Here is a 25,440-nt window from a genome sequence, read left to right as displayed (position 1 = left end):
TGTTTAAAAAGTTTTACAATAAGAATAAATAATAAATAAACACAGGCTTGTCGTAATACTCGACACACGCAGGAGACATGAAGAGGCAGGGTGGGCGGTGGGAGGTATGTCCCCCTGAGCCCACCAGGGCCCACCGGGCATCCGTTTGCGAACACGCCCTGACGGGTCTCTTTGCCGAGGCCATTTCTCAGGTAGGGCCCTGCCAGGGAGACCTGATCTGGGGGTCTGGGGGCAGCGCTGGCACGGGGGTGGGCAGTTTACCTCCAGATCCACTGTCATCGGCTGAGACAGGACCGGGTCCTCGCCGGCCTCATATAGGTGGTGGAGCCGCAGCAGGACACGGTGGAGGTCGGCCTGGGCCTCCCCGCGATGGCCTTTGGGGGCAGAAGGAAGGTGGCATTAACCAACCCTAATGTCCCCACTCTATACCTGGTGACTTACCACTTGACTCCTCTACCTCCTTGTGACAGACAAGGAAACCAAGGCTCAGAGACAGGCAGTCACCTGCCCAAGGCCACACAGCTGGGGCACTGCAGAGGGAGGATTCCCACTCAGGTCTAGCGGACTTTAAGGCCCCCTACCATGACGCCATCAGTCACGCCGTAAGTCTCAGGCATGATTGAACCTGTCCTGAAATACTCCAGGTCTCTCCTTCCCTGCCCCCTTTGAAGTCACGTGTGGCCAATGCAAAGTGATATGTCACTTCCCGACAGAAGCTTTTTCCCACTCTGGTGACTGAGGAAGCACGTGTTGCAATAAAGCCTCCGTTGGGGGCGCCTGGCAGCCACGGTGATAAAAAGCCTTCCTGACGACCCCCACGGGACACTAGCGTAGGGGAAACCGAATTCACACTGTTAGGACAGGGAGGCTTGGGGCTCTTTGTCACTGCAGCATAACCCCCGACGGACACAGTGGTCTCGTTCACCACGTGGTGTACATGACCTCGTGTCCGTCTCACCTTCCCGCACAGAAAGGCTCATTGCTGTGCTCCCATTTCACAGATGAGAAGACCAAAGCTCAGAGGAAAGTATGGAGTTCAAGGTCCCGGAAAGGTCAAGGCCTGGTTGACATCAGTGTTTCCCAAACCCCAGCTATGCCCCGAAGCAACTGAATCAGACTGTCTGGGGGGTAGAACTGAGGCACCAGTATTTTTGAAGAGTTCATCACAGGGCCGTGAGGTTGCTGGCTTTCAGACTGGCACACAGGAATGGCTGCCCAAGACCACAAAAGCTAAGAGGTTTGTAAAGTGGCTTCTACCTGCTCCTAGTGCACGGTCAAGGGTTCGAGTTCCAGAGGCAGGGAAGGCCCCATCTCCTGGCCTGTACGGCAGGGTGATAAGGGACCAGCTTCCCAAGGCAGTTGCGAGTGTGCAGGGAAGTGGGCTCCTGACTCTCCTAACCGGGCATCTGGGAGGCCTGCTTGGCCCAGCCCCTCTCTTCTGTGCCTGCCAGGGGCGGGGGTGGGGGAGGGGGTGAGGGGGGGGCCTGCCCCGCCCTGTGTCTCTGGGATGGGGGAGGTGGTAACGCTGGGGTTCAGCTCTAGGAAGCCACCCTGGCTGCAGGACTAGGCCGCAGCCTCCAAGATGATCTTTGTCAGGATAAGGGTGTTGCTTGGCCTTTCGGGCTGATCCTGTCTTGCTTCTGCACTGGCTGAGGACTTGGGGGTTAATGTGTCTTCCTTCTCCTCCTTGTTCTTAACTCTGCAGACTCTTACTAAGCCGTCTTTCATGTGTGCCAGGCCCTGGGGACAGGAGGATGGCCGAGGCACAGTCAGACCCTGTTTCAAGCTGCTCACAGTATAAAGGGGCAGTAAGGCACAGCTGCGGCTGTGGCCCCAGGACAAGTCAGCTCCTGGAAGGTGTCACCTCCTCCCCTCTCTGATGCCCTTCGGGGCTTCATTTTATCACGGTCACTGCAGTCTGGTGACTTGGATGTTTCCGCCTCTACCGAGAGCTCACAGAGCTCAGGGACCTTGCCCACCTTGGCCACCGCTCACTCCCCAGCGCCCAGAACAGGAAACACTGGTGGAGTGAATGACTGGGAGCTCCCAGCCGTCAGGCTGCCTGAGCTCAGAGGACAAGCAGGAACTCGGGGGTTGGGGGCTCCAGGAGGTCTCCCTGGAGGAGGCAGGATGGGAGTGCAACCCTGAGGGTTGGGCAGGATGTGGACAGCAGTCTGGAGTTGGGGGTGGGGTGGATCCATTCAGAGACTGGAGTGGGCTGGTCCTGGGCTGGGGTCCAGGCCCACCTTGTCCCTAGCTTGCAGAACAACTCTGGTCACTCACCAACTCTCTGTGGGCCTCGCTGTCCCCATTTGCCAGATGGGGTCCGGGTGACCTTGCAGAGCCATGACAACTCTGAGGTGAGCCCCCTTTGGTGGTGGCCCGGGGACCTGGCTGAGGGAGGAGTGAATCTGGGCCCCTCGCACACCTGCCTCACCTTTCTGAAGATTCTGCACGTGCTCGGTGTGGTTCGAGCTATAGTTCCAGCCCGGGATGCTCAGGATCTGCAGGTGAAGATTCGGGGGCAGTGTCACGGCCTCTTGCTTCTGGGATCCTGGGCGGTTCGGGGCAGTCCCTGCAAGGCAGATGGACAGAGTGAGCACAGGGTTTGGGGGCTCCACTCCTCCTCCTGGCACACAGAGCTTCCACATTATGTGCTCCTGCCCCTTCCAGTCGCCCCCACCCACCCCCGAGTGCAGCCTACACCGCGTCAGCCTGAAGCACCTGCTGGTGCCAGTGCCCCAGGCTGCCACCTCCTCGCCTCTGCTCATGTGGTGCTTCACCTGGAAGCCTTTCCTCCTGCGTGTCCCACTGCTGAGATCGTGGAGTTTGAGGCCGGAAGGACCCTGAAGCTCCTCTGGCCACTTCAAACTAGAGAGCGGGAGCATAAGGCCCAGGGAGGGGCAGCGCTTGTTCAAGGTCACGGCAAGTCCATGATGCAGAACCCTATCTCCACCTGAGGTCTGGGGGGCCAGCTCCCCCTTGTGTTGTCATCTACCAGTCTCTTTGCTCAGAAGGCACCTCGGTGCCCTCTCCTTCCAACTCTGGACTTTCAGGGGGAGCTACCATATTCTCACAATGTCTCAGGTCACACCGATGCATCCAGGCACAGGCCACCTGATCCCAGTGTGACAAATCAGAATCCTTCCCTGGGACTTCTGTACTCAAGACTGAAAGTCCGAGTATCAGTTCCTTTTGGGCGGGGGAGACAGAACTGTTCTTTGAGAGCAGCCCCAGAGCTGCGCACAGCCACATGCCAGGTAGGGGGAGAAGGATGGCAGCAGAGAGCAGCACAGGTGAGAGGTGGAGAGGGACAGTCTCAAGAGGGTTCCTGTCCTTGAGGCCAAATTACACCCTTGCCCTCTGCTCGGTGATGTGGGCCTCACGGTACACTCTCCTTGGGGTGCAGCGAGTTCGAGCTGGTTTCTCTCACTTGCAACCAACAGAGACCAGAGTGAGGGCGGGTGGGACGGCGCTGACAACGGCCGTGGCGCTTGCTCAGACATGCTGACATCTAGCTCTGCAGGAAAGGCGCCCAGCTGCCAGGAAGAAACCACTGACCGATCCAGGAGCAGATCCCGACCCTGCCAGGCCAATCAGATGGCCCCTCCCGGGAATCTGAGGCGGGGAACTGAGGTGCCCAGCAGGTAGCTCAGTGGTAGTCCTGGGAGACATGGCCGTGAATGTCTGTCCCCAAGATACGTGGAGCTGCCTGCCTCCCACCCAGGCCTCTTGTCCAGCTCCTCCTTAGACTCCAGAGCTTCCCCAGGCTCTGCCCAACTAGCAGTCCCTCCTGTTCCTGCTACTTCCGCACAAAGAACCTTCACTGACACCCGGGACCTGATCGCTGCTCTCCTCCTGGCGTGTGGTCTCACACTCCTCCAGACCCACAAAGCACCAGGCCGTTGCCATGGCACGGCTCCCTCTCTACCCTGAATCCTGGCTCTGTGTGACTGCGTCCTCCCCATCCGACAGCCCATGAGAGCTCCTGTAGGACGGGCTGCCGCTCCTGCGCTGCAGCTGTGGCCATTGCAGGCGCTCAGCAAATGTCTGTTGCAGGAGTGAGTGACAGCCTGCCGCTTGCTAACGGCCCGGGAGGGTTCTGGCTCTAGGACCAAAGCAGGGAGAACCTTAAAAACACATTCTCATCAAAACCTCTGCAAGTGGGTAGAAAAAGAAGAGTTCATGGATTAGTGAGAATGGCACCAAATTTTACCTGGATCTTTAATTCTTTAAAGGTTGCTCCAAAATACCTTTAAATGTAATCACTGTTTAATGTTTCTCATGGTCCACTATTTTAATAAAGATATAGGACTACATGGTTGTTCATCTATAGAAACCTCAGTGGAGGCAAAGCATTCACCCTGCAGATTAGACTATGGACTAGAAGCGCCTTCACCTGAAGACAGCATACCTGATTCAGACAAAACCAGGTTTTCAAATGCTGAGCCTTCAGACCTGAAGTAACATAGTGAATAATGTCATATTAAGAAAGTAAACGATATATCAGGGAAGCAAATGGAGAAGAGAAGACGCAGGGAAGAGGAGTGAGGAGAAGTGGGTGTAAGTCTCAGCTCTGTGCTTGGACTAGCTGTATAACCTCGAGGGAGCCACTGTTTTCCCTCAGTTTGCCCTTCTGTTAAATGAGGGGCTTGGACCAGAGATCTCTGAGGTCCCTTCCTGCCCCAAAGCTGCCCAGATTCCTGAGGGCACGAGCCCCTCCCAAGACCCACTGGGGCCAGGCTGGCTTGCTCTGGGGCAGGGGTGACGTGTATTCTGAAAGGGTGTCCCTTTACCGGCCAGCTCTCCGAACAGCACCACGGGCCTGTGCTGCAGCGCCAGCCCACTCCTCTGGCGCAGAGCGGTGGTGACCGACCAGGGCCCCAGCAGAAGCCAGAGTACCGGGTGGACAACTGAGGTGTCGTTCAGCGTGAGGTTGTAGCCCAGGTCCCAGTCGAAGTTGTTCCACAGCCGCCGATGGAGCATGACCTGCAGGAAAGTGCTCCTGAGAGGCCCGTCACACCGGAGCATGCGTGCGGGTGGCCACAGGGGGCCGCGGCAGGACAGACTGCGCCTCCTCCTACCTCCACCTGCCCGTTGTCCTGGCTGGAGATGCCGTGCGCCCGCTCCGACAGCAGCACGAGCCTGCTGCTGCCGTCCTCCACGAAGGCCGACTGGACCATGGGGTAGTAATTCTGCAGACACAAGCGTCACCAGGCCGGTGGTTGGAGCGAAGGGTGAAGTAGGCCGGCCACTTGGTCAGGGTCACCCTCTGCCCACCCCCCCCCCAGCTAGCCCTCCCACAGGCACAGCTGCAGCATGGGGTGGGGACCAGCACGGGACTCACATCCCGGCTTCACTGCTCCCCTGCCGTGTAACCCAGCTGCCACGCGGCTAGGCCCCAGCTAAGCTCTTGACCTCCATCATCTCATGACCCCTCAGTCTGACCCTTTGATGAAGCAGTCATCTTACAGATGAGGAAACCGAGGTACAAACCAAGGTCTCTCGTATGTGGCAGCACCAGAATTCAGACACCAGTCTGACCCGGAGCCCGAGCTCTCGACCCCTGAAAGGGCAGACACGTGGGCAAGGGGGCTTTAAAAGAATTCTCTCCAGAGGCCTCTACTGCTGCAAGCTGGTGCTCAAAGGGCTGGGCAGAGCCCGTCAGGGGTGCGCCATGGTCATCGCAGGGCATACCCGAGCAATGCTGTTGTTCGAGTAGGCCAGGTACGGCCTCCGCTGCATCTGGTAGCCGTTGTTGTCTGAGTAGAGGACCTGCCGGCTGTTCAGATCAGTGCTGGTCCTCAGGACAGCCTCTCGGTTCAGCTCCAAGGGGCCCACGTGGTACTGCTGCTCTATCCGATGGCAGAGCAGCTCCCCATCATGGCCCTGTGGCACGTGGGTGAGCCGGGAGTAGATTGCGTACGTGTAATCCCGGGTGGTCACATTCCTGGAGGAGAAAAGGGTACTGGTAAGTAAAGCTCTAGGAGCCTTCTAGATGCTTCCTTCCCTCTGTCCTTCCTTCCTGAATGCAGGGTGGGCAGGCAGGAAGCCTTCCTGGGCCACGTGGACAGAGGCCCCACCCGGGACACTGAGGGGTACAATGCGGGTGGCCTGGTTCCCCGACAGCACAGAGCCAGCTGCCCTGCCAGGCCGGATGGCTCACGGCTGCTCTGCTGGTGGAAGCACAAGGACTCTCTCGTGCGGGCGAGACCCTGGGTCTCTGCCCCTGCTCTGACCGGCTCCTGGCAGCTGGCTAGCAACCTCTGCAGGCACAGGCAAACGCAGGCACAGGCAAACGCAGGCACAGGCAAACGCAGCCAGCACACAGACCCCGGGCAACTGGTCCTCTCCTGGCACCTCCCCTGCACAACGAGCGCGTGCCAAGCACGGCCCAGGAGCGAAGAGGGACCTTCACTCCCGCATTCTCCTGCCCACGCACGCCGGCTGTGCCTGGCTGCCAGGGCCACCCCAGACGAGGCACCTGTAGAAGTACTGCCGGATCTCGGTCACCAGCTTTCCCGCCACGATCTCCATTTCCACGGCCTCCCAGGCGGGCGCCGCGGCGTCCTTGGGTGTGAACATGTAGTTATTGGAAATGGGGCCCTGTTTCAGATCGCCATTGACGTGGTACTCCAGGAACTCCTGGGTCATGCGCACCGTTCGGTTACTCTGTCTGCAGAGGCAGGAAAGAGCACACGTCACTGTCGTCATAGACAGCGTCTTGTGATCTGGAACCGGGCTAGCAGCCTCTGCAGAGCCTGAGCAGCATCACGAGTCTGCACAACCAGGCTCACGGACAAGCTTGAGACCCCACCCAGAGCCAGTGTGGCTTAGAGTCCATCCCGCCCCAGAGCGATCACACACAAGAGGGGGGCGGGGACAGCCGCTGCACCAGGCACCTCCTGCCGCCAGCACAGGTGACACCTGCTCACCCTGGAGGCCAGCCCGGTCTGCCAGGAAGACCTGCCCAAGAATGAGTTTTTGTCACGCTGACCCGAGCTGCCCAGCAGGACACCAGAATTTCCTGACCCTGTGCACCCAGTTAAATTCTCTGACCCCCCAGCCTGAGCAACACAGCGTCTCTACAAAAAAACTTAAAAATTAGCTGGGTGTGGTGGCAAGCGCCTGTAGTCCCAGCTTCTCAGGAGGCTGAGGTGGGAGGATGGCCTGAGCCCAGGAGTTCGAGGCTGCAGTGAGCTATGATGATGCCACTGCCCTCTACCCTGAGTGACAGAACAAGATCTTGTCTCAGAAAAAAAAAATCTCTGATCCCCACCGGTGGGGACTATTAACCCAGCCCAAGGCTGAGGCACACCAGGCTGGGAGAGGTGATGTCACCGGCCCAGGATCAGATACCTAGAAGTGTGCGCATCAACACTCAGATTCAGCCCCTACTCCAAACTCTGCCCATGCCCTTATATGAGGACGTTTGAGTTACGACAGAGGATGGGGGAAAGAGTGGGAACGGTCAGAGCCTTGTAGACAGATGAGCATTTTAATTTTAAATATGCAATTTTGGGCCCAACCAAGTGCACAGTGATGAATTATTTATTTTGGGGGCAGAGTCTCACTCTGTTGCCCAGGCTGGAGTACAGTGGCTTGATCATAGTTCACGGTAGCCTGCAACTCCTGGGCTCAAGTGATCTTCTGGCCTCAGCCTTTCCAGTAGCTGGGACCGCAGGTGTGCACCACCACGCCAGCTAATTTTAAAATTTTTTGTGGAGATGGGGTCTCACCATGTTGCCCAGGCTGGTCTCAGACTCCTGGCTTCATGCGATCCTCCCACCTCCCAAAGTGCTGGGATTACAGGCCTGAGCCACAGCGCCTGGCCACAAGTGATGTATTGGTATCTGGGCCTGGCCTTGCCACGGCAGAAGATGAAGAAGTGGACAGGCTCTGCACCCACTTGGGGAATTTCCGTGGGATTGGGGCTGGGGCAGGGAAGGAAGTGCCCTACTCATAGAGAAAAGGATCACTTTCACTAGTCTGGCAGGAAAGGCCTTCACCTCCGGCCTCAGACTCCCTGTCCCGAGCTTCCTGTTACACAGCTTCACCAGGGCCACGAAGAGAGTGGAAAGAAAGCCACAGAACGGGAAGAAGGACCTGCATATAGTGTACGTGATAAGGGGCTTGTATCTGGAATATGCATAAAGAACTCTTATGATGCAATAATAAAAAGACAACCCAGTTTAAAAACGGGCAAAGGATCTGAATACACATTCCACCAAAGATGCTCAGGTGGCCAGGGACTGCATGAAGAGACGCTCAACGTCACTAGTTAGCAGAGAAACGCAAACCAAAGCCACCGTGAGACACACCACTTCACACCCACAAGAATGGCTGTCACAGAAAAGATATCGACACGTTGTGGGTGAGGATGTGAAGACATCGGAACCCGAGTAACCTGCTGGTGGGGACATGAAACGGTGCAGCCGGTTCCTCAAACGGTTAAACAGAGTTAACTTGCGATCTAGTTGAAGTCCACGCCCCACTGTATACCCAAGAGACATGAAAACGTGTGTTTACATAAAACTCGCCCACAGGTGTTCACACCAGCATCACTGATGGCAGCTCCCCAGCATCCACCGGCTAAAGAATGTATGAACAAAGAGGGGCACAGCCACGCAATGGAGTGCCGCCCAGCCACGAACAGGCACGAAGTCCTGACACCGGCTACCAGGCAGATTTGTGCTCAGTGAAAGAAGTGAGTCCCCAGAGGACCACATAGCGTGTGATTTTGTTTATACGAAATGTCCAGGAACAGGCAAATCCACGGAGACGGAAATAGATGAAGACTGCCAGGGGCTGTGGGGGAGGGGAAAATGAAGTTCCTTTTGAGAGTAATGAAAATGTTCTGAAATTGATTGTGGTGATGGTCATATAGCTCTGTCACTGCACTAAAAACCACTCAACTGCACACTTTAAATGGGTGTACTGTGTGGTATGTGAATTGTGTCTCAATAAAGCTGTTATATAAGGAAGAATGAACTCCCCCCAACGTGAACTGCCCTGGGGCTGGTGTCCGTGCACACCAGCCATGCGGGGCCTCAGCCCTCCCTGCTGCTCCCCTGCCCGACTCCCCCCTTGGCAGCCGCCCCCTTCCCCACTTTCCCCAGGAGCCATTGGTGGGATGGTGAGGACAGACCCAACCGGGGTCCCATTAGGAGGGAAGCCCTGGGGCTCCGTGGCAGAGAGCTGCTGACCATGACCTTGGGCTGAGCACTGGGAACACTCCCCTCCACGTGAACGCCCCCTGCCTCCCCTTCCCTCCCTCCTCTTGTTCTGCTCCCGTCCTCTCCAAGTCTGCCACATGCGCCTCTCGCCTCTCCTCTCGGGTTGGACCTCACAGTGGGCGCGCTGGCACAGGCAGCTGGGCTCGATGAAAACTGCCCTGGAGGTGGCCTGAGGAGGGGCAGGGTTGGCCCCACACCAGCTGGGAGGACCTTCCTGGGAGGTCAGCTGCCCTCTCTGCACAAATAGCTGCCGAATGAATACGTGGATGAACGGATGACTTGCCGGACGGACAGGTGGGAGGGTGGGCCTAGATGATTTCGAGGGTCCCTTCCTATTCTAAAGATAGTATGACTAGTCACCACATAGAGATTTTATGTTTGTTTAAATTAAAAAAGTAGACAATACGGAATATATTTCTTCCCAGGGTGAGTCCCTCATTGCCCCCTTTTCCAGGGATCAGTAGCCCCGGAGTGGAAAAGCATAAGGCAGCCTTTCCCGCACGGGCTACGCTCACACTCCAAGAATCAAAGATCACGATGGCAGGAAGGTCACGGTGGCTTCGCCACCCTCTGGTCCTTCCCCAGGGCAGGTAAGCAACTGAGACCCCCGGGGCCCGTGTGCCAGGCTGCGCCTCACCTCTCCCAGATGCTGTGCATCAGGTTGGTGTCCTGGTCGAGCAGCACAGTGTAGCAGTCGTTCACCACGGGCACTAGGCGCCTGGCCCCATGGCTGGCATGTCTCCTCAGCCTCCGGCCAAATCGCAGGGTGCTGGCCATGGTGGCGGCCGGCTCCCGGGTGCCCTCCTGGGCCCCTGGTGTGGGCCTGATGCCATAGTGCCGGTAACTGAGGCCCGGGATCGCGGCCAGGATATGCAGGACGTATGCCGATGGGGTCTCCGTCGAGTTCTGGATCTGCAAGGGAAGCAGGATGGGAGCCAAGGGTGGGTTTCAGGGCTGGATGACCCCTGAGTCCCCTCAGTGCCCTGGCTCGCACACCTCCTAGGACGGGGCGCTCACTACTCCCTGAGGCAGCCGAGTTCTGCTCCCTGCATCCTTTCCCCAGCTGTGGCTTTGCCCTCTGGGACCCCCACAAGACACATCAATCCTGGGAGAACCCTTTGGCCACCTGAAGATGGCTGGCTCTGGGGGCCCAAGGCTTCTCTCATTCAGGCTGAATACCCCCAGCTCCTTTAGTCATCCCTCCCCAGACAAAAGTAATGCCTCCCAATTCCCAATCCCAAGTCCTCTGACCTCTCCGGGAACCTGGGACCCACAAATACAGTGCCCTGCTCGATGCCTCCACCTGGATGTCCACAGCTGACCTCACCAGCTACCCTCCCACCCACACCTGCTCCCCTGCAGCCACCCCACCCCCACCGAGGCCACCATGGTCATCTCAAGGACTCTCAGAGCCTCTCACTCTCCCCTCCCTGTGGCCTCTTGTGGGGGACCCTCCCTGGACGGCTGCCCAGCGTCCTCACTGGTGTCCCTGTGTCCACTCCCGTCTGCACCGATCCATCCATCGCAGCAACCAGAGCGAGCTTTTCAAGAGTCTCATCTGCTCCAACGGGTGACACGGGCCTGTGGGGACCCAGCCTCCCCTCCCGCCACCACTGCTTCAGCTCCTCAGGCTCCAGCATCACCACTGCCTCCTTCCCCACACTCCTGCCTTCCTGCCTGCGAGCCCGTGGGCACACGGTCCCCGCCACCTGGAGGGTCTTCTCTTAGGAGGAGCAATCCCCTGGTCCTCTAGTTCCCACGTGGAAGGACTTTCTCAGGTTAACCCTCCCGGCTTCTGCCCAGCTCTGCGGTATCTGATTTGGGGAGGGGAGGTCGGGAGGGGTCACTGGGCCCGCCCAGTGAGCCCCACCACGCCCTCCAGCTACAGCGTGCAGCTTCCATGCCCTGTGGGAGGCCTTTTGGGGGCCCCAGTAGCAAGCCCATGACTGCTGCACACGCGCCCCAACCTAGGCCATCCCCGAGATACAGCAGACACTTGCTCCTCGCCTGCCCGGCCCTGCATCGATGCCACTGGCCCACCTGTTAGAATGTGTCCCCGCCCCCGCAGCTTGCTCTATTGGTGCCCCGTATCCCGATCACATCGTCTACCACAGTCTGTGCTGTTCCACTTTGTTTACGGCCTGTCTCCCCACTGAGTACAAGCCCCTGATGGCAGGGATTCTGTCCCCAGTGCCTAGCACAGGGCCGGACACACAGTGGGAGCCCCAGGGCAGGCGCATGGCGTCTAGGTGGGAAGGGGGCTCCGTGCTGGGTCTGCCCAAGCCCACTCCCAGCCCTCGCAGACAAGCTCCTCCTCATTCTTAGTCTCCGAAGGGGCCCCACCCTGGCTCCCAAGTCATTAGTACACACCACAGCTGTCCACACCTGTGTCCTAGGATGAGGCCTGGGCCTCTCATGTCCAGGGACCCAGCACCCAGCCCAGGGCTGGGCCAGACTGGGCATCTGGGAGTGTTTGCTGAATGACTGAGTAATGTCAGCCCATCCTCCACCACCCCAAGGAAGGGTCGGCTGGGTGACATGTAGGGTGCCTTCTGGAGCCGGTGCTGGCTCCAGGGATGTCTGGGTGGTGCAGACACGGCCAGCCTGGGCACCACCCCCTGACATCAGCACCTCCATTAAAGCACCCCTTTAAGACGCTTGAATGCCTTGCCGCATGCGAAAGAGATTTGTGTTAGACCATAAACACTCGCAGAGGAAGGGGCGCAAGGAAAGCTTCCCATGCAGGAGAGCTTTGCAGGGATGTGAGGGCAGTAGGAGGCCCCAGGAGCAGGGAACGGGGCGTAACGCCACCTTCCTAACTCCCACTTGGCTTGAGCAATGCAGTGGACTCCATGTCTGTGTCCCCCCTCAAAATGCCGAAATCCTAATCCCAAGTGTCATCGCTTAGGAGGTGGGGCTTGGGAAGGTGATTAGGTCATGAGGGTGGAGCCCTCAAGAATGGGATTAGTGCCCTTATAAACGGGACTCCAGAGAGCTCTCTCACCCTCTTTCCACCACGTAAGGGCACAACGGGATGACGGCAACCCGCAAGAGGCCCTCACTGGAACCTGACCATGCTGGCACCGTGATCTTGGACTTCTAGCCTCCAGAATTGGGAGAAATACATGTCTGTTGTTTCAGCCACTGGCCTGGTGCTTTGTTATAGCAGCCCAAACAGAGAAGACGGGTGAGGACCTTAGCGCCCATGTGTCAGCACGTCAGTGCACGGGCAAGGTGCCCGCCTGTGTGTGGCAGGGAAGCGTCAGGCTCACGGTCAGGGCAGCCTCTCACTTGCTGGGGACTTCAGACCAGTCCCTTAGTCTCAGCAGGCCTCCACGCCCTCAAGGTGATGGCAAGGACGATGACAGAGATGCCCCTCTGCTGCTGGCCACACTGGATGCCCCAAGCCCAGTGTCAGTCCCCCGGGCAGACCTGACTGGCCCTCAGTGGACACATGTCTCTCGGAGAGGTCTCCCTGGCAAGGTGTTGTCACACTTTGATTCTAACTATGGCCTTGACAGATCAGTGGTGGCTGGGAAGGTGGGAGTTTGCTCCCTCCCAGCTGTGGGACCTCAGGGATTTTGTGGGGGACCATAAGAAAACACATATTTGGTCTTTGTCTCCGGTGCCTGGCACAGAGCCCCTGAGACCACAGGACCTCCCTGAGTGAGAGGGGCGTCTCCTACGCACAGGGAGCCCCTGTCAAGCCCACCTGAGTTTACGATGAGGTGACTCCTGGTGGGGCACTAGGTAGCTTCAGGGTGGGGCTGGGCCCGAGAGGGATCCAGCAGGGATTAGAGGGTTGGGACGCTTCCATGTGGCTGTTCCTGAGTTGTCCCCTTTACAAGAAAACTGTCACTGTAAGTACAGTGTTTCCCTGAGTTCTGTGAGTCATTCTGGTGAATTATCCAATTTGGGGGGATTGTGGGAACCCTTGAATTTGTGGTCACCTGGACAGGAGTGCGATAGCCTGGGAACCCCACTTGTGGCCGGCATCTGAAGTGTGGGGTCTTACGGGACTGAGCCCCTAACTTGCGGGGTTTGTGCTCAATCCAGGTAGTTTAGTGCAGGATTGAATTGGACTTTGGGACACCCAGTTGGTGCCAGAGAAGTGGAGAATTGGTTGGCGGTGGGGAAAAAAAAACACTTTGCCTCTCTGAGCCTTGGTTTCCTCACCTGTAGAACGGAGGTGGCAAGGCCTCCCTCCCAGGGCCAGGAGAGACCACGTGCGTACAGGGCCCCGCCCAGAGCAGGTGTCAGCAAATAGCAAGTGCCCCTCTAGCCGGCCTGGCGTCCCTACCTGTGCAGGCACGGGGTGGCCCAACTCGTCCGTGACGCTGACTCCAGGGAAGCCAACGGTCAGGGTGATGATGGTGGTAACCGTCCAGGCCAGCGGGTTGTAGACTGTGACAAAGTGTCCTGCGGGCCCTGCACCTGCACACGGAGAGCAGGCTTTGCTCGCTGCCACTGGGCTCACTCGACACCCCTGGGCACCCCTCGGTACAAGGGAAACTGAGGCAGTAAGACCCGGCCTTCCAGAGCTCCCTCTGAAAAGTCAAGGTTCCAGCAGTTCCTCACACATCTCCCCCATCAGCCCACTTCACTGATGAGGAAGCTGAGGTCCAGGAAAGTAGAGTCACCTGCCCAAGGTGACCCAGCTTCTAAGGCCTGCCTCCAAAGCTTTGAGAGCTTGGTACCATGAGCCACCAGAGAATTCTCTGGAACCTGTAGGGCCAAGTGCAATTCCTAGCCCGGCATTCGAGGCCCCAGCAATGTGGACCTGGCCATGTCTGACAACTCCCGTATCCCTCAACACAGCACACACTTCCAGCCTCCCTGCCTCTGCGCAGGCTGTTCCCTCGCTGGAACGCCTTTCCTCGCCTTCTCTACCTGCTCCCTGCTGGGGGCGGGGAGGGCCGCCCTTGTGTGCTCACTGGAAGACACCGGCTGGGTGACTGTCTTGTCAAAATAACATGAGCATCTCACGGGAATGACAGCTCTTCAACTGTCCCCGCTCGGCAGTAAGTTGCAGCATTTTCTGCAACTGTCTCTCTCACCAGACTGGTGTCCCCGAGGACAGGTCCCCACCCAGGGGGCCTTCCAGAGTCTGCAGGTCGGACGGGATTACACACAGACAGAGGGGGAGGGGACGGCAGGCCAGGTGGAAGGCACAGCCCAGACACTGTTAGGGCAGCAGGCAGGCCAGAGTGGGGACAGCCAGAAGTTGGGGACCTGGGGGCCTTGTGCACAGGAGACCCATCTTCATTTCACGGCTGAGGGGACCGAGGCTCAGAGGACCGAAGCCACTTGCCTGAGCTCTTGCCATCCCCCTGAAGCTCAGGTTGTCAAGGTCCCCACCTCTGACCCTGTTTCAGAAAGAACCCACAGCCTCCCCACAGCAGCCTGGCTTACCCGGGTCAGTCGCCGGGGCTGCGCGCCCTGCCCCTGGCTGGGGCCCGTCCAGGACGATGGAGGCCATGAGCTTGCGCACGGCCAGCATCCCCGAGGCCAGGTGCTCCTCATACATGTCTCTCACCTTGGGGGACTCGGTCCCAGTGATGGCATCGTGGTGCTGGACCTGCGGCATCCCCAGAGGCAAGGAGGAACAGGATCAGGACCCGACCCCACGAGGCAGCTGGGAGGCGCCCGTACCTGCTACGCGCTGGCTCTCGGTCCCTGTCACCTGGTGCCAGGGGAGAAGGCGGGGGTCCCTCCCTCAGCTGCTGAAGCTAAGAGAGGCTGATGAACTGGCCCAGCTTTTCTCGACCTTGTGGAAACCCTGCCCTTGTCCTCCTCTCAGGCAGAAAACAGACTCCTGGGAAGGCCCACCTGCAGCTCTGGGACCGAATCTTCCCACAGGTGCCGCTGGCACATTGCAGGTATATTCTGGGCAGGTTCTGGGCACGCTCCACTCCACTCAAGACATTGACACTCTGCCCTGAGGCAGAGGTGGAACTGTCTCCTCTCCACAGACGGGGAAACTGAGGCTCCACAGGTGAAGCCACTTGGCCCGTCCTGCTCTGATGGAATTTAAAGTCACCCATTTCTCCTGTACCACAGTGACGTGTTCTGTCAGCAATTCCCTTCAGATGACTCTAAAGATGTCACAGCCGGCGAGGCCCTGTTTTGCATGGGTGACTGACGACAAGTTATAGGACTTCTCGGGTCTCAGTTTCCCCTTATGTACAGTGGGGTCGAGTGGAGATGGAGACTTAACTTGCTTTGTGGTGGCTGCCATGCCAAGCAGGTTATTACCACATTTAATTGTGGGGGTGTCATTGTCATTGTCTGGGGAGGGAATCAGAGTTCAGAGAGGGAAGATCATGTGCCTGAGGTCACACAGCTGAGCTGAGCTGTGAATCCCGGCAGCCCTGCCAGAGTGACTGCCATTTCACTTTGTCCTTCATCCCTCTTGGTAAAATCTGCTCCAGAGCCTAATAAGGCCACCAGCTAAAGGCCACCAGACCTTGGCCTTGGCCCAGCTTCACCATGCATTGGCCTTGTGACCAAAGAGGACCTCAGTTTTCCCCTCTGTAAAGTGGGGCTTCTGGTGTCCCAGGGCTGGGAGGATTTGCTAGGACAAGGGTGGGGAAGTGCACCGCTGGGGAGGAGCCAAGCCTGCTGCTGCGGCTGAGAAGTGTGGCGTTACCTCGGAGACCGCCCAGCGGAGCTGCTGGAGCTGCTGCAGGGCCCAGGCTGGGTCCAGAGGCCCTCGAGGGGCTGGCCACATGTAGCGTGTGAACATGGACTCCCCGGCATACAACAAGGCACTGGCTCGCCGTGCCAGCCCTTTGAGCGCACTGCGGGATGTGTAGAAGCCCGTCCAGGCCTGGAACGGTTCTGGGAGACAAGGGCAGACGGTGAGCTTGACATGTCCTCCATGGAGTCCACTAAGCCCAGCTCTGGCAGAGCAGAGCAGCCAGGGCCACAGAGGCAGGAGGTGAGAAGCTCCAGGTAGCCGCTGTCCTGACCCAAGACACAGAGGATGAGGATGGGACCAGGGCCCCTCAGAGAGCGGCTTCCCGTGGCTCAGAAGGTGGTTCACGGTTTCCTACTGTTTCTGCCTTCCCGCTCCTCCCAGGTCTGGGCTGTGCCTCGATTTACCTTGATTCCCTGTTCTTTCCCAGTAGGACCTGGGCCAGACCAGGAGGGGTGGTCCTGTGGCCCTGGGGAAAGGCCACAGGCTGTGGGGTCAGAGCGACAGGGTCCTCCATGGCTGTACGGCCAAGCTCCGTGGCCAGGCAGGGGGACCCCACAGCCTGCCCTGCAACCACACCGCGCCCACCTCAACTTCACTAGGTGTAGCCACGCCCCCACTGGGTGTAGCCACGCCCACCCCAACCACAACCACGCCCACACGGGTGTCCACCCCACACCTCTACTGGGTAGGGTCTTGAGAGCTACGCAGCCCCACTCGTCACCACACAGACGCAGAGACCCCAGAGGGGCAGGACTAACCCAGGTCGCCGGCAAGTCTGGGCCGTGTCGGGCTGGAAGGAGCCCTACGGCTGGAGTCCGTCTGCGCTGTCTCTTTGGAAGGGGAGCTGTGGTTTGAATGTCCCCTCCAAGACCCATGTTCAAATTTAATTGCCATTGTGACGGTACTAAGGGGTGGGGTAGTTACGAGGTGCCTAGGTCATGAGGGCCGTAACCTCGCAAATGGACTAGTGTTGTCATCACGGAGTGGGCTGCTCTGCCAGCGGCGTGTTACAAGAGCACGTTCGGCCCCCTCTTGTTTGCTTGTTCTTTTGCACGACGTGGGCCTTCGACTTTGGACTTCCCAGCCTCCATGGCTGTGAGCCAAATAAACTTCTTTTCTTTAGAAATGGCCCGGCCTGTGGGGCTCTGCTGTGGCAACACAAAAAGGATTAAGACGCCCCCTTGTCTGCAGGGCTCTGCGCTGGGCAGCAGCTGAGAGCTTCTCCTGGCTCATCCAATTTGCACACAGCCCCATGGATGAAGCACCCGCACTGTCCCCATTCTGAGGCAGGGCAGTTTGGTTACCTACACAGGGCCAGGGCGCAGAGGCTCACTCCACGGCTGGCCCTTTTAACCCTCAGGCAGTGCAGCCAGCCCAGCCCTGGCCCAAGGACACAGGGCTCTTCGGTAATGACTGTGCAGTAAGAGGGAGCCTGGGGCCGTCAGGACACAGGGAGGCACCCGGCCCAGCCTTAGCGTTGTGGTTGTCTGGAGGGCTTCCTGGAGGAGGAGTATGTGTGACTGTGCAGGAAGAGAAGGTGGGGGGAGGGTATTCCCAGAGGGGGCTCTGCACACGCGAAGACACTGAGCGCGTGGGCACTGGGGAGAGGCTGTGCTGTGGCAGCCAGGACGTCTAGGTGGGGCAAGCCTGGCACTCTCTTGGGCTCAGCGAGCAGTGCGGAGCTGACACTGAGGTGGGCAGAAGGTCTGCACCCTCCCTGGCACCCCCAGATCCGAGGCTTGTACCTGTGGAATAGGGCAGGAAGTCGTGGTGGTCTCGGATACACCAGGTGGCATTGAGAGCGTGCAGGGCGCGGAAGTAGTCGCCCAGCGTGGCATACTGCACAGAGACGCCGAGCTTGGCCGCGCGGCTGTTGATGTGGTCCAGCAGCGGGTCCATGTTGGCAAACTGCACCGAAGCGTTGAAGAACTGCTTGTCACACCCCTGTGGGCCGGACACGGAGCAATGCCTGTACTCCCCGGAGCAGAGCCCTGGGCTCCCCCAGCCGCCCTCCCACTCTCCAGGGTGGCCAACGAGGGCCCCAGACTGGCTCCTATAGCTGAAGCCCTGGGCACCTCTTAAAGCCCATCGTGTTGCTACTTATCCAAACCATAATAATTAATAACAATGCTAACAGCCATGACTCACCTTCAAAGAAGGCAGTCACGGGTTAAGAAGACAGCTGTGAGGCCCTCCTGACAGGGTCGGACACAACTTGCACCCCTTCCAAGCCACTCTGCTTAGTAGCTGTGTGGTCTCGGGAAAATTCCTTAACCTCTCTGGGCCCCAGTTCCCTCAGCTGCAAAACGAGATACCAGCAGTGCCTGTCTCCTAGGCCCCGAGGTGCAAATTAGATTGGTGAGACAAATATATCCCATAAACAGTGCCCGGCACGCAACGGGTAATCGCTAAAGTATAGCCATGACGATGACACGTCAGGCACTGGCCTCTGGGAACACTGTCCCTCACTTCTCACCAAACCTGTGAGGCAGGTACTGTCATCGCCCTGCCGCACAGCTGAGGAACTGGAGCTCGGAGGTGCTAAAGTACGCGGTGACTGAGCTGTGGGCCAGGCTCTGGCCAGGCCTTGACCGGGCCTCGGCCCCAAAGGCCGTGATGGGAAAGAGGGGGGCCGGCCGGAGCTGCAGAAGCAGGCATGGGCCGACGCTCCCTTGGGCGGGAGGGGCCGTGTGCGTCCCGCGTCGGGAGAGGCTGAGTGGGCCAGGCCCGGGGCCCTGCAGGAAGGGAGGACAGAGCTGCCGGGCTGAGGACGGCCGCCTCGCCTGGCCTGGCTCGGGTGGTCCCTGGTGCAGGGGCGGACTGCACAGCGGCCCTGGGCTGTGCTGAGGGCACCGGGCCCGGGACCCGCCTTACCCAGGGCCAGAGCACGTGCGGTGTCCGGAACCAGGCTGCCCGCTGCTTCACGTTCGCCACCAGGGCCTCGGCATAGAGGTCGATGTTGGCTGGGGTGACGGGCTCACTCATGTTGGGGTACACCCCATCCGCAGGTGGCTCTGGGAAGACGGCCACACCATTCCAGTAGAACCCTGACCTGAGGGCGGGCAGAAGGTTACTGGGAGATCGGAGCTTTGCGGACAGGCAGGCTTAGGCCCGGCACCAGCACTCACTGGCCCAGGGCCTCCGTACATCATCTCACTCGAGCCTGAACTCTCCTCTCCCGCGACGACCCCGCAGTGGACCAGATGAGATTCATTTGCTCATTCATGCAGGCCACCTCTGTGTCCATCAGACCCACGGTCTCAGGACCCCAGGCAGGCTGGGGACAGGGTGAGGCAAGTGGGGCCCCGGCCTAGGGCACAGAATTTAAGGAGGTGCCCAAAATCTCAGTAGTCAAGATATATGATATTTTAGTGCAATACTTTAAAAAGTCAGAGTTAATGCAAAAAACCCACGATGAACAAAATGTCAGAGTTTTAAGCAAAGACAGGATCAACAGGAATGGATTCTCCCTTTGCCGTGGGTCCCGCGTGGCCTGGCATGGCGCTGATCCCAGGGGTGAGCTGAGGGCCGAGAGAGCCCCAGTGAAATGCTGTCACGCTCACACTCTGCAGCCTCGGTGACACCCATGGGAACGTCACCTGGAGCCTGTGGTCCTGGGCAGCCGCCCAGCTCTGCCACTGCTGACACGCTGGCCTCGGTCCCCTCGTTGGGAAGACGTGTGGCTGGTTGTTATGAGGATGGGATGAAAACAGTTCACGGACAGACGCTGGACAGTGCCCGGCGCACAGAGGCCGCGACTGTCAACGAAGCCCTCTGAGGTTCTCCCCAGCTGCCCCTGCTGCTTCCTTTCCTACCCCAGGAGGGGCCGAGCACCTCACCCAAGGCCCCACAGCACAAAGGGCAGAGCCGGGATTTGAACCCAGAGCTCTCCGGCTGCAGAGAGACTGCTGGTGGCTGTTGCCATGACACGGAGGCTTTGAAGCCAGAGATCTGAACCAAACTCTGGCTCTGCCACATTTGCCAGCCGTGGGATGGGGGTGGGTTACTGTGCCTCAGTTTCTCCGTCTGGAAGGTGGGGCACTCAGAGTGTCTCCCTCATGGGGCTACTGTGAGGGAGGGTTCTGAGGTGCTCTGAAAAGCAGCTAGGAACGTGCACTCGGGCTCGATTCTCACCCTGGCCTGGGGGCTCTGCCAGTCCCCACCGTGTCTTCACCAACCCTCCCTGGGAGGCTCCTTGCCCGCGTGTTCCCCCCGCAGCCGGACCAGCACCCCACCTGGCCCTCAGCCTGGCGGCCTTCGCCTCCCTGCCGGCCGGGTGACATCATTCCAACAGGCCGGTCACATCCTTCCACAGGAGCCAGAAGGCACCGCCCTCTCGTCACTGCGGGCCCGCCCTGCCTGCCCACCCTGACCCCGGGCAGCCCCCACGGGCGCGTGCAGCACAGGGCACCATCCTCCTCGGGCTGTGCGTGTATGGGAGGCGCAGACTGCTGCGGTCTCACCTGTCCCGTGTCAGGTGGTGTGTGCACCTACCTCGCACTGTTCAGGGCCAGGACCCTCCCTCACCGTCGGGGTAAACAGGAGGTGGTGGGGACAGGAGGTGATCCCACGAGACAATGACGAGCAGATTCATCCCGTAACCCCTCCCCCTACTCCTCCTGCCTTCTTCATTGTGATCCTTGATAAGGACAAGGACCCAGAGAGGACAGGGAGGGTGGGGACAAACCCTTGTGCCAGCCCCCCAACAAAGCCAGGCCACAGCAGGGGCCAGTGGGGCAGCATTTGTGTTGGCAGCCTCCCGCCTGCATCCAGGGCACCCCAGACCCGGCACCCTCTCCAAGCCCAGTGGCAGGCGGGGGGTGGAGGCGGGGAGCCAGGTGGCCACCGCTGTTGAGGGAAAATCAAACTAGAAGAGTTGGAGGGTGTCACAGGGAAGCTTGACAGTGCCCCGGGGATGGGGACGCCATGGCCGATGGGGCGGACGTGTGGCTGCAAGGCTCCGGGAATCAGCGGGCTCACTTTCCTTGCCTTGCAGACGGGGGCAGCAGAGGCCAGAGCAGAAAGGGACCTGCCAGGGCCAGGGTGGGAGGTTCCTGGGAATGCTGACATAAAGGCCTCATCCTCTAAATCCTCCTGCCTTGGGACAGGGACCCACGACAAGGAGCACTTTGCTGTTACCTGGAACTGGGGTTAAATCCTGCCTCCCTTATTCATAGGCTGATCACGTACCCTCTCTGAGCCTCAGATTCCCCGTCTATAAAATCGGGTTAATAACCCCACCCACTCTGTCAGGGAGGCTTAAAAATGTGAAACTCTACTGGAAATTCTCAGCGAGCTATTGTCAAAACACTGCATAAGAGCGGCACGGGCTGGGCAAGCCCTGCTGTGCTCAGAGCCCCGGGGGCGTGCAGGGCGGAGCGGGCGGCAGGCGGCGGAGGACGCACCTGTTGGAGAAGGGGATGTGGGATGGGGTGCAGTAGCTGTACTGGTCCATGATGTGTGTGAAGATCTGCTGCTGTGCAGACAGGGACGGGGACCCCTGCCACACGAACTGCAGCTCCTGCAAACCCAGAGGGAGCAGAGTGAGGGCCGAGGGGCAGTGTGGCCACCCCGGCTCTGCCGCCCCCAGCCCCACCTTGCCTCTTCTCAGTGGTTCAAGGATAGGGTCTCCCTCTGCTGCTTCTTCTCATGTGCCCAAAGTCACATGCGGTGGCATCTGCCTTCCAGAAGGAGCTGCTGATCCACCCTACCCATTTCTCAGTGCAGGCTTCTCTCCGTCAGGGCCTCTAAGAGAAGCTCATTCTAACTCTGCTTGAATACCCCCAGGCACAGGGAACTCATCACCTCCCACCAAGCGTGCAGTCTATTTTTAAAAAATTATTCTGATGTTTGGAAAGTGCTCAGGGATACAAAGCGGGGATAGAATCCCAGTTCACTGGCTCTGGGACCATACACAAGTGCCTAAGGCCTCTGTGATTTGGTTTCTGCGTGAAAATGGGGACAGCCTTGCCCAGCTCATGGGGCCATCTGCAGGCGAGATGGGGCTGGCAAAGCAAGTGTGCTCAGTGTTCAGCGCAGGCTGCTGAGCTCCTACTGACAATGCAAATGACACCACTCTTGCCCTCCTCGGGCCTAAATACACTTTGTGCAACTCCCTCTGGCCAGGTCTACAGCTACTCTCCAGAACCTTCTTCCCAGAATGATCCGGGACAGAGTTGTTATGTTTTTGGGCCTTAGTTTCCTCACCTGTAAAATGGGGATAATTATGACTCCACCCACCTCTTATGGGTTGAATCGTGGCCCCCACAAAAGCTATGTTGAACTCCTAACCCCTAGCACCCCAGAATGTGACCTTATTTGGAAGCACGGCCTTTACAGAGGTAAAGGTACAGGTTAATCAAGTGGAAATGAGGTCATTAAGGCGGGCCCTGATGCAGCAGGACCGGGGTCCTTGTGAAAAGGGAAACTGCAGGCGACACGCAGAGGGCAGACCGTGTGAAGACTCAGGGAGAAGACAGACATCTCGGGCCGCGAGAGAGGCCTGGGGCAGATCCCTCCCTCACACTTTCAGAGGGGACGTGGCCCTGCCAACGTCTTGATTCTGGACGTCCAGCCCCAAGAACAGTGAGATAATGATAAATTTCTGTTGTTTAAGCCGCCCAGTGTGGGGTGCGTTGCCACGGCAGCCCCAGCAGATGAACACGGCAGCAAGTGAAACGAGGGATGGGTACCACCTGGCGCCAGGCAGATCTCGAAATAGCTGCCACACACCTGAAGAGTCATTATGTCTCTGCTAACCACTCTCCCGGCTGAACAGTTCCGGGTCGGTCCGCCACCGCCCGCCCAGTGCGGCTGAGCTCTAGTAGCCCGGCCACAGGCCTGGCAGAAGGGGGAAGGGCCTCGAAGCTGGAGGCGTCCACGCTGGGCCTGCAGGTCTGCGGGAAGCTAGGCGCAGGGGACAGGGCACTCCTCAGGGAGGAAGCAGCAAAAACAAAGGCTGGGGTGCAGCCCAGTGGGCCAGGGAGCTGCCCAGGACTCGAGAACGCCCGGCACACAGCCGCGGCCCCCTGAGACGTGCTGCAGCAAGGAGGGGCGGAGCCCGACTCACCTGGGCCGCCTGCCTGGCCTCCTTCAGGTTGTAGTCGATCCGGGAGACGAGGTGGGCATTGAAGCCCGCCAGCGCAAAGAGGGTGGGGGTCGTGGCAGATGCACCAAACGGGTCGACGTGCCAGGAGAACTGTGGCCGGATCCCAAATGTCTCGTAGAGAAACCCGTGTCCTTCTGCAAAGACAGCATCGCCCCGCTGGTGCCTGGCAGGGGACCCATGCCTCCCCGCTCATGCTCACCAGGCTGCCCCCATCTGGCAGGCCACACTGCCAGCTACTGGGCCAAGCAGGGCCACATGGGTTGGCAGAGGCGAAGGTTTCAATTTTTAATGTTTAATTGTGGAAAAGTACATATAATACACAATTTACCATCTTAATGATCTCTAAGTATACAGATCACATACTGATACAGTAGCGTTACTACATTCACAGTGTTGCACAGCCATCACCACCATCCATCTCCAGAACCTTCTCGCCTTCCCAAACTGAAGCTCTGTCCCTGTGAAACACCAACTCCCCTCCCTCCCCCAGCCCCTGCGCCCACCTTTCTCCTCTCTGTCTCTATGGATTCCACTCCTCTAGGGACCTCACGTAAGTGCAACCACGTGTCCTTTGTGTCTGGCTTATTTCACTGAGCATAGCGCCCCGAGGCCATCCGCGCCACAGCCTGTGTACAGGTGCGGACTTGGTGTGAACTTGGAAAAGACGCTGATCCTGACGCCGCAATAGAGCTCTCAGGCATCACGACATTAAAAGGCTAAGTGTGAACTTCAAATCTGAGGGTGTGGTGGCTCAGAAATGCATCGAGAAACTACTGCTGCTTCTCCAAGAGGCGGGGCTTAGGGCCCGGAGGGCGGCTAGACTCAGGCCTCACTTCTGACAAACACAGCAGGGCACGGCGCCCGTGTGCACCTCTGGGACGAGGCGACAAAGGGCACCGCAGCTTTGTCCCTGGGCCGCGCCCTCGGGAAGCTGCCCAACCCGCCACGCAGCGAGGACCGCAGCGAGGACCCGAGCCCTCCTCTCACGGCCAGTGACGAGCGGGGAAGCAGAGCCGCTGGCCCCGGTCTAGCCTTGAGGTGACGTGGCCCCACCGACACCCTGGTGGCAACTTCCCAAGAGACTCTGTGCCAGAACCACCCAGCTGAGCCCTTCCTGAGCTCACCCACAGGGACTGCAGATGGGAACCGTTCGTTGTTGGAAGCCACTGAGTTCGGGGCAACCTGTTCCGTGGCAGTAGACACCAACACGAAGGGCTCTATGCCAAAACCGCCCGGCCAGTCATCAGTTAAGCGGCACCACAGTGAGCCAGACCTTGGGCTCGGTGCTGCAATGGAATGACATCCCAGACTTACACAGGTCCTCGATTGACATTCCCCAAGCCCTTCCCCCAAATATTACCTTCTTAACATCCTAAGAGACAGGCGTTATAATCTGCATTTTAAGGTCGGAAAACAAGACTCAGGGAGCTCTAGTAACTGGTCTAGAGGCAAACTGCCTTCGTTGATGAACTCCCCCATCCTGCAGACCCCGGCTGAGGCCAGGACGACACCGGCATTCTGGGACAGGGCAGCCATCAGACCACAAAGCAAGTGCAAGACAGGGAGGGGGGAGCTGCTGGGAGGCGCGGGTGGGGCCGAGGAAGATCTGGGGTCAGACGCACAGGGGAGGTAACTGACGGTCCCCCAGGGAGCCTGGCTGGGAGTGGCCCCCGAGTCCTCAGGAACACTGGCCCTGCAGGCAGAGGAGGTGGAGCAGGAGCAGCCAGAGGCTGGCGGAGGACAGGGGCGTGCCGGGGCCAGGGTGTGTTAGGGACAGAAAAACAAGTGAGAGGCAATGGAAACCAGAAAAACAGAAAGGAGAAAACATTTATAGAAGAACAATAAGGAGGAAACGGTTGCAGAAAAATATAAAGAGGGAAGAGTTATCTCAGTCTTAGAAAACGGGGTAATTAGGCCACGCCACACTGACCAGCAGTCAGAGAACAAAACACCACAAACAGCCAGGTCCCGGCACTCGCCCGGCCACACACGTATTAGAAAGACCAACTGAAACACGACCTTTAAGTCAGGTCCATACCTGGAAAGAGTTCAGTCCCCACAGCACTGAGCTGTAGTTGTCAATAATTATAACTAACTTTACCTAAACACAAAGCACATAACAAGAGAAACCTAGAAGTAGACAGCGTCTCCTCCACTCGGAGAGACAGGCCCGTTTCCCCGTAGGAAACGTACTTTCGCTCTGTGCCCTTAAACTCTCCTTACGATAAATCTTCATGCGCACTGGCTGGGTGTCTGTCATCTCTCTGTCACACAGGCCAACGCTTGTGATTCCTCCAAGCCCAGAGCCCAGGAATTGGGGCAACGCTTTGGAGCCTGCATGTCTGCACGTTCAGCCGTGATCAGCACTGTGACAGGTGCAGGAGGGAGTGGCTGAC

At 58.7% G+C, this 25,440-nt stretch overlaps 1 protein-coding gene across 4 annotated transcripts in view; it reads right to left on the bottom strand.

Moving 5' to 3' along the window:
- MAN2B2 (mannosidase alpha class 2B member 2) overlaps positions 1-25,440 on the bottom strand; it is a 40,929-nt gene that overhangs the window by 3,352 nt on the left and 12,137 nt on the right. For 2 of the 4 annotated variants that reach the window (XM_069496652.1, XM_069496650.1), the window contains exons 4-17: positions 23,006-23,178; positions 21,342-21,457; positions 18,811-18,988; positions 17,682-17,880; positions 15,886-16,076; positions 14,649-14,814; positions 13,537-13,670; positions 9,874-10,148; positions 6,485-6,676; positions 5,698-5,950; positions 5,085-5,195; positions 4,797-4,989; positions 2,438-2,575; positions 262-374 (exon numbers count right to left, since the gene is read on the bottom strand). In XM_069496652.1, the coding sequence (XP_069352753.1) occupies positions 262-374; positions 2,438-2,575; positions 4,797-4,989; positions 5,085-5,195; positions 5,698-5,950; positions 6,485-6,676; positions 9,874-10,148; positions 13,537-13,670; positions 14,649-14,814; positions 15,886-16,076; positions 17,682-17,880; positions 18,811-18,988; positions 21,342-21,457; positions 23,006-23,178 (2,432 nt within the window). The remainder of the gene's footprint in view (positions 1-261; positions 375-2,437; positions 2,576-4,796; positions 4,990-5,084; positions 5,196-5,697; positions 5,951-6,484; positions 6,677-9,873; positions 10,149-13,536; positions 13,671-14,648; positions 14,815-15,885; positions 16,077-17,681; positions 17,881-18,810; positions 18,989-21,341; positions 21,458-23,005; positions 23,179-25,440) is intronic. The other 2 variants (XM_069496651.1, XM_069496653.1) reach the window with 2 other exon arrangements.

The sequence above is a fragment of the Eulemur rufifrons genome, chromosome 20 (assembly GCF_041146395.1).
Source record: "Eulemur rufifrons isolate Redbay chromosome 20, OSU_ERuf_1, whole genome shotgun sequence".
In the NCBI taxonomy this organism is placed as follows: domain Eukaryota; kingdom Metazoa; phylum Chordata; class Mammalia; order Primates; family Lemuridae; genus Eulemur; species Eulemur rufifrons.
Note: the sequence above shows the minus strand (reverse complement) of the source record. Positions and strands in the feature narration are given on the sequence as shown.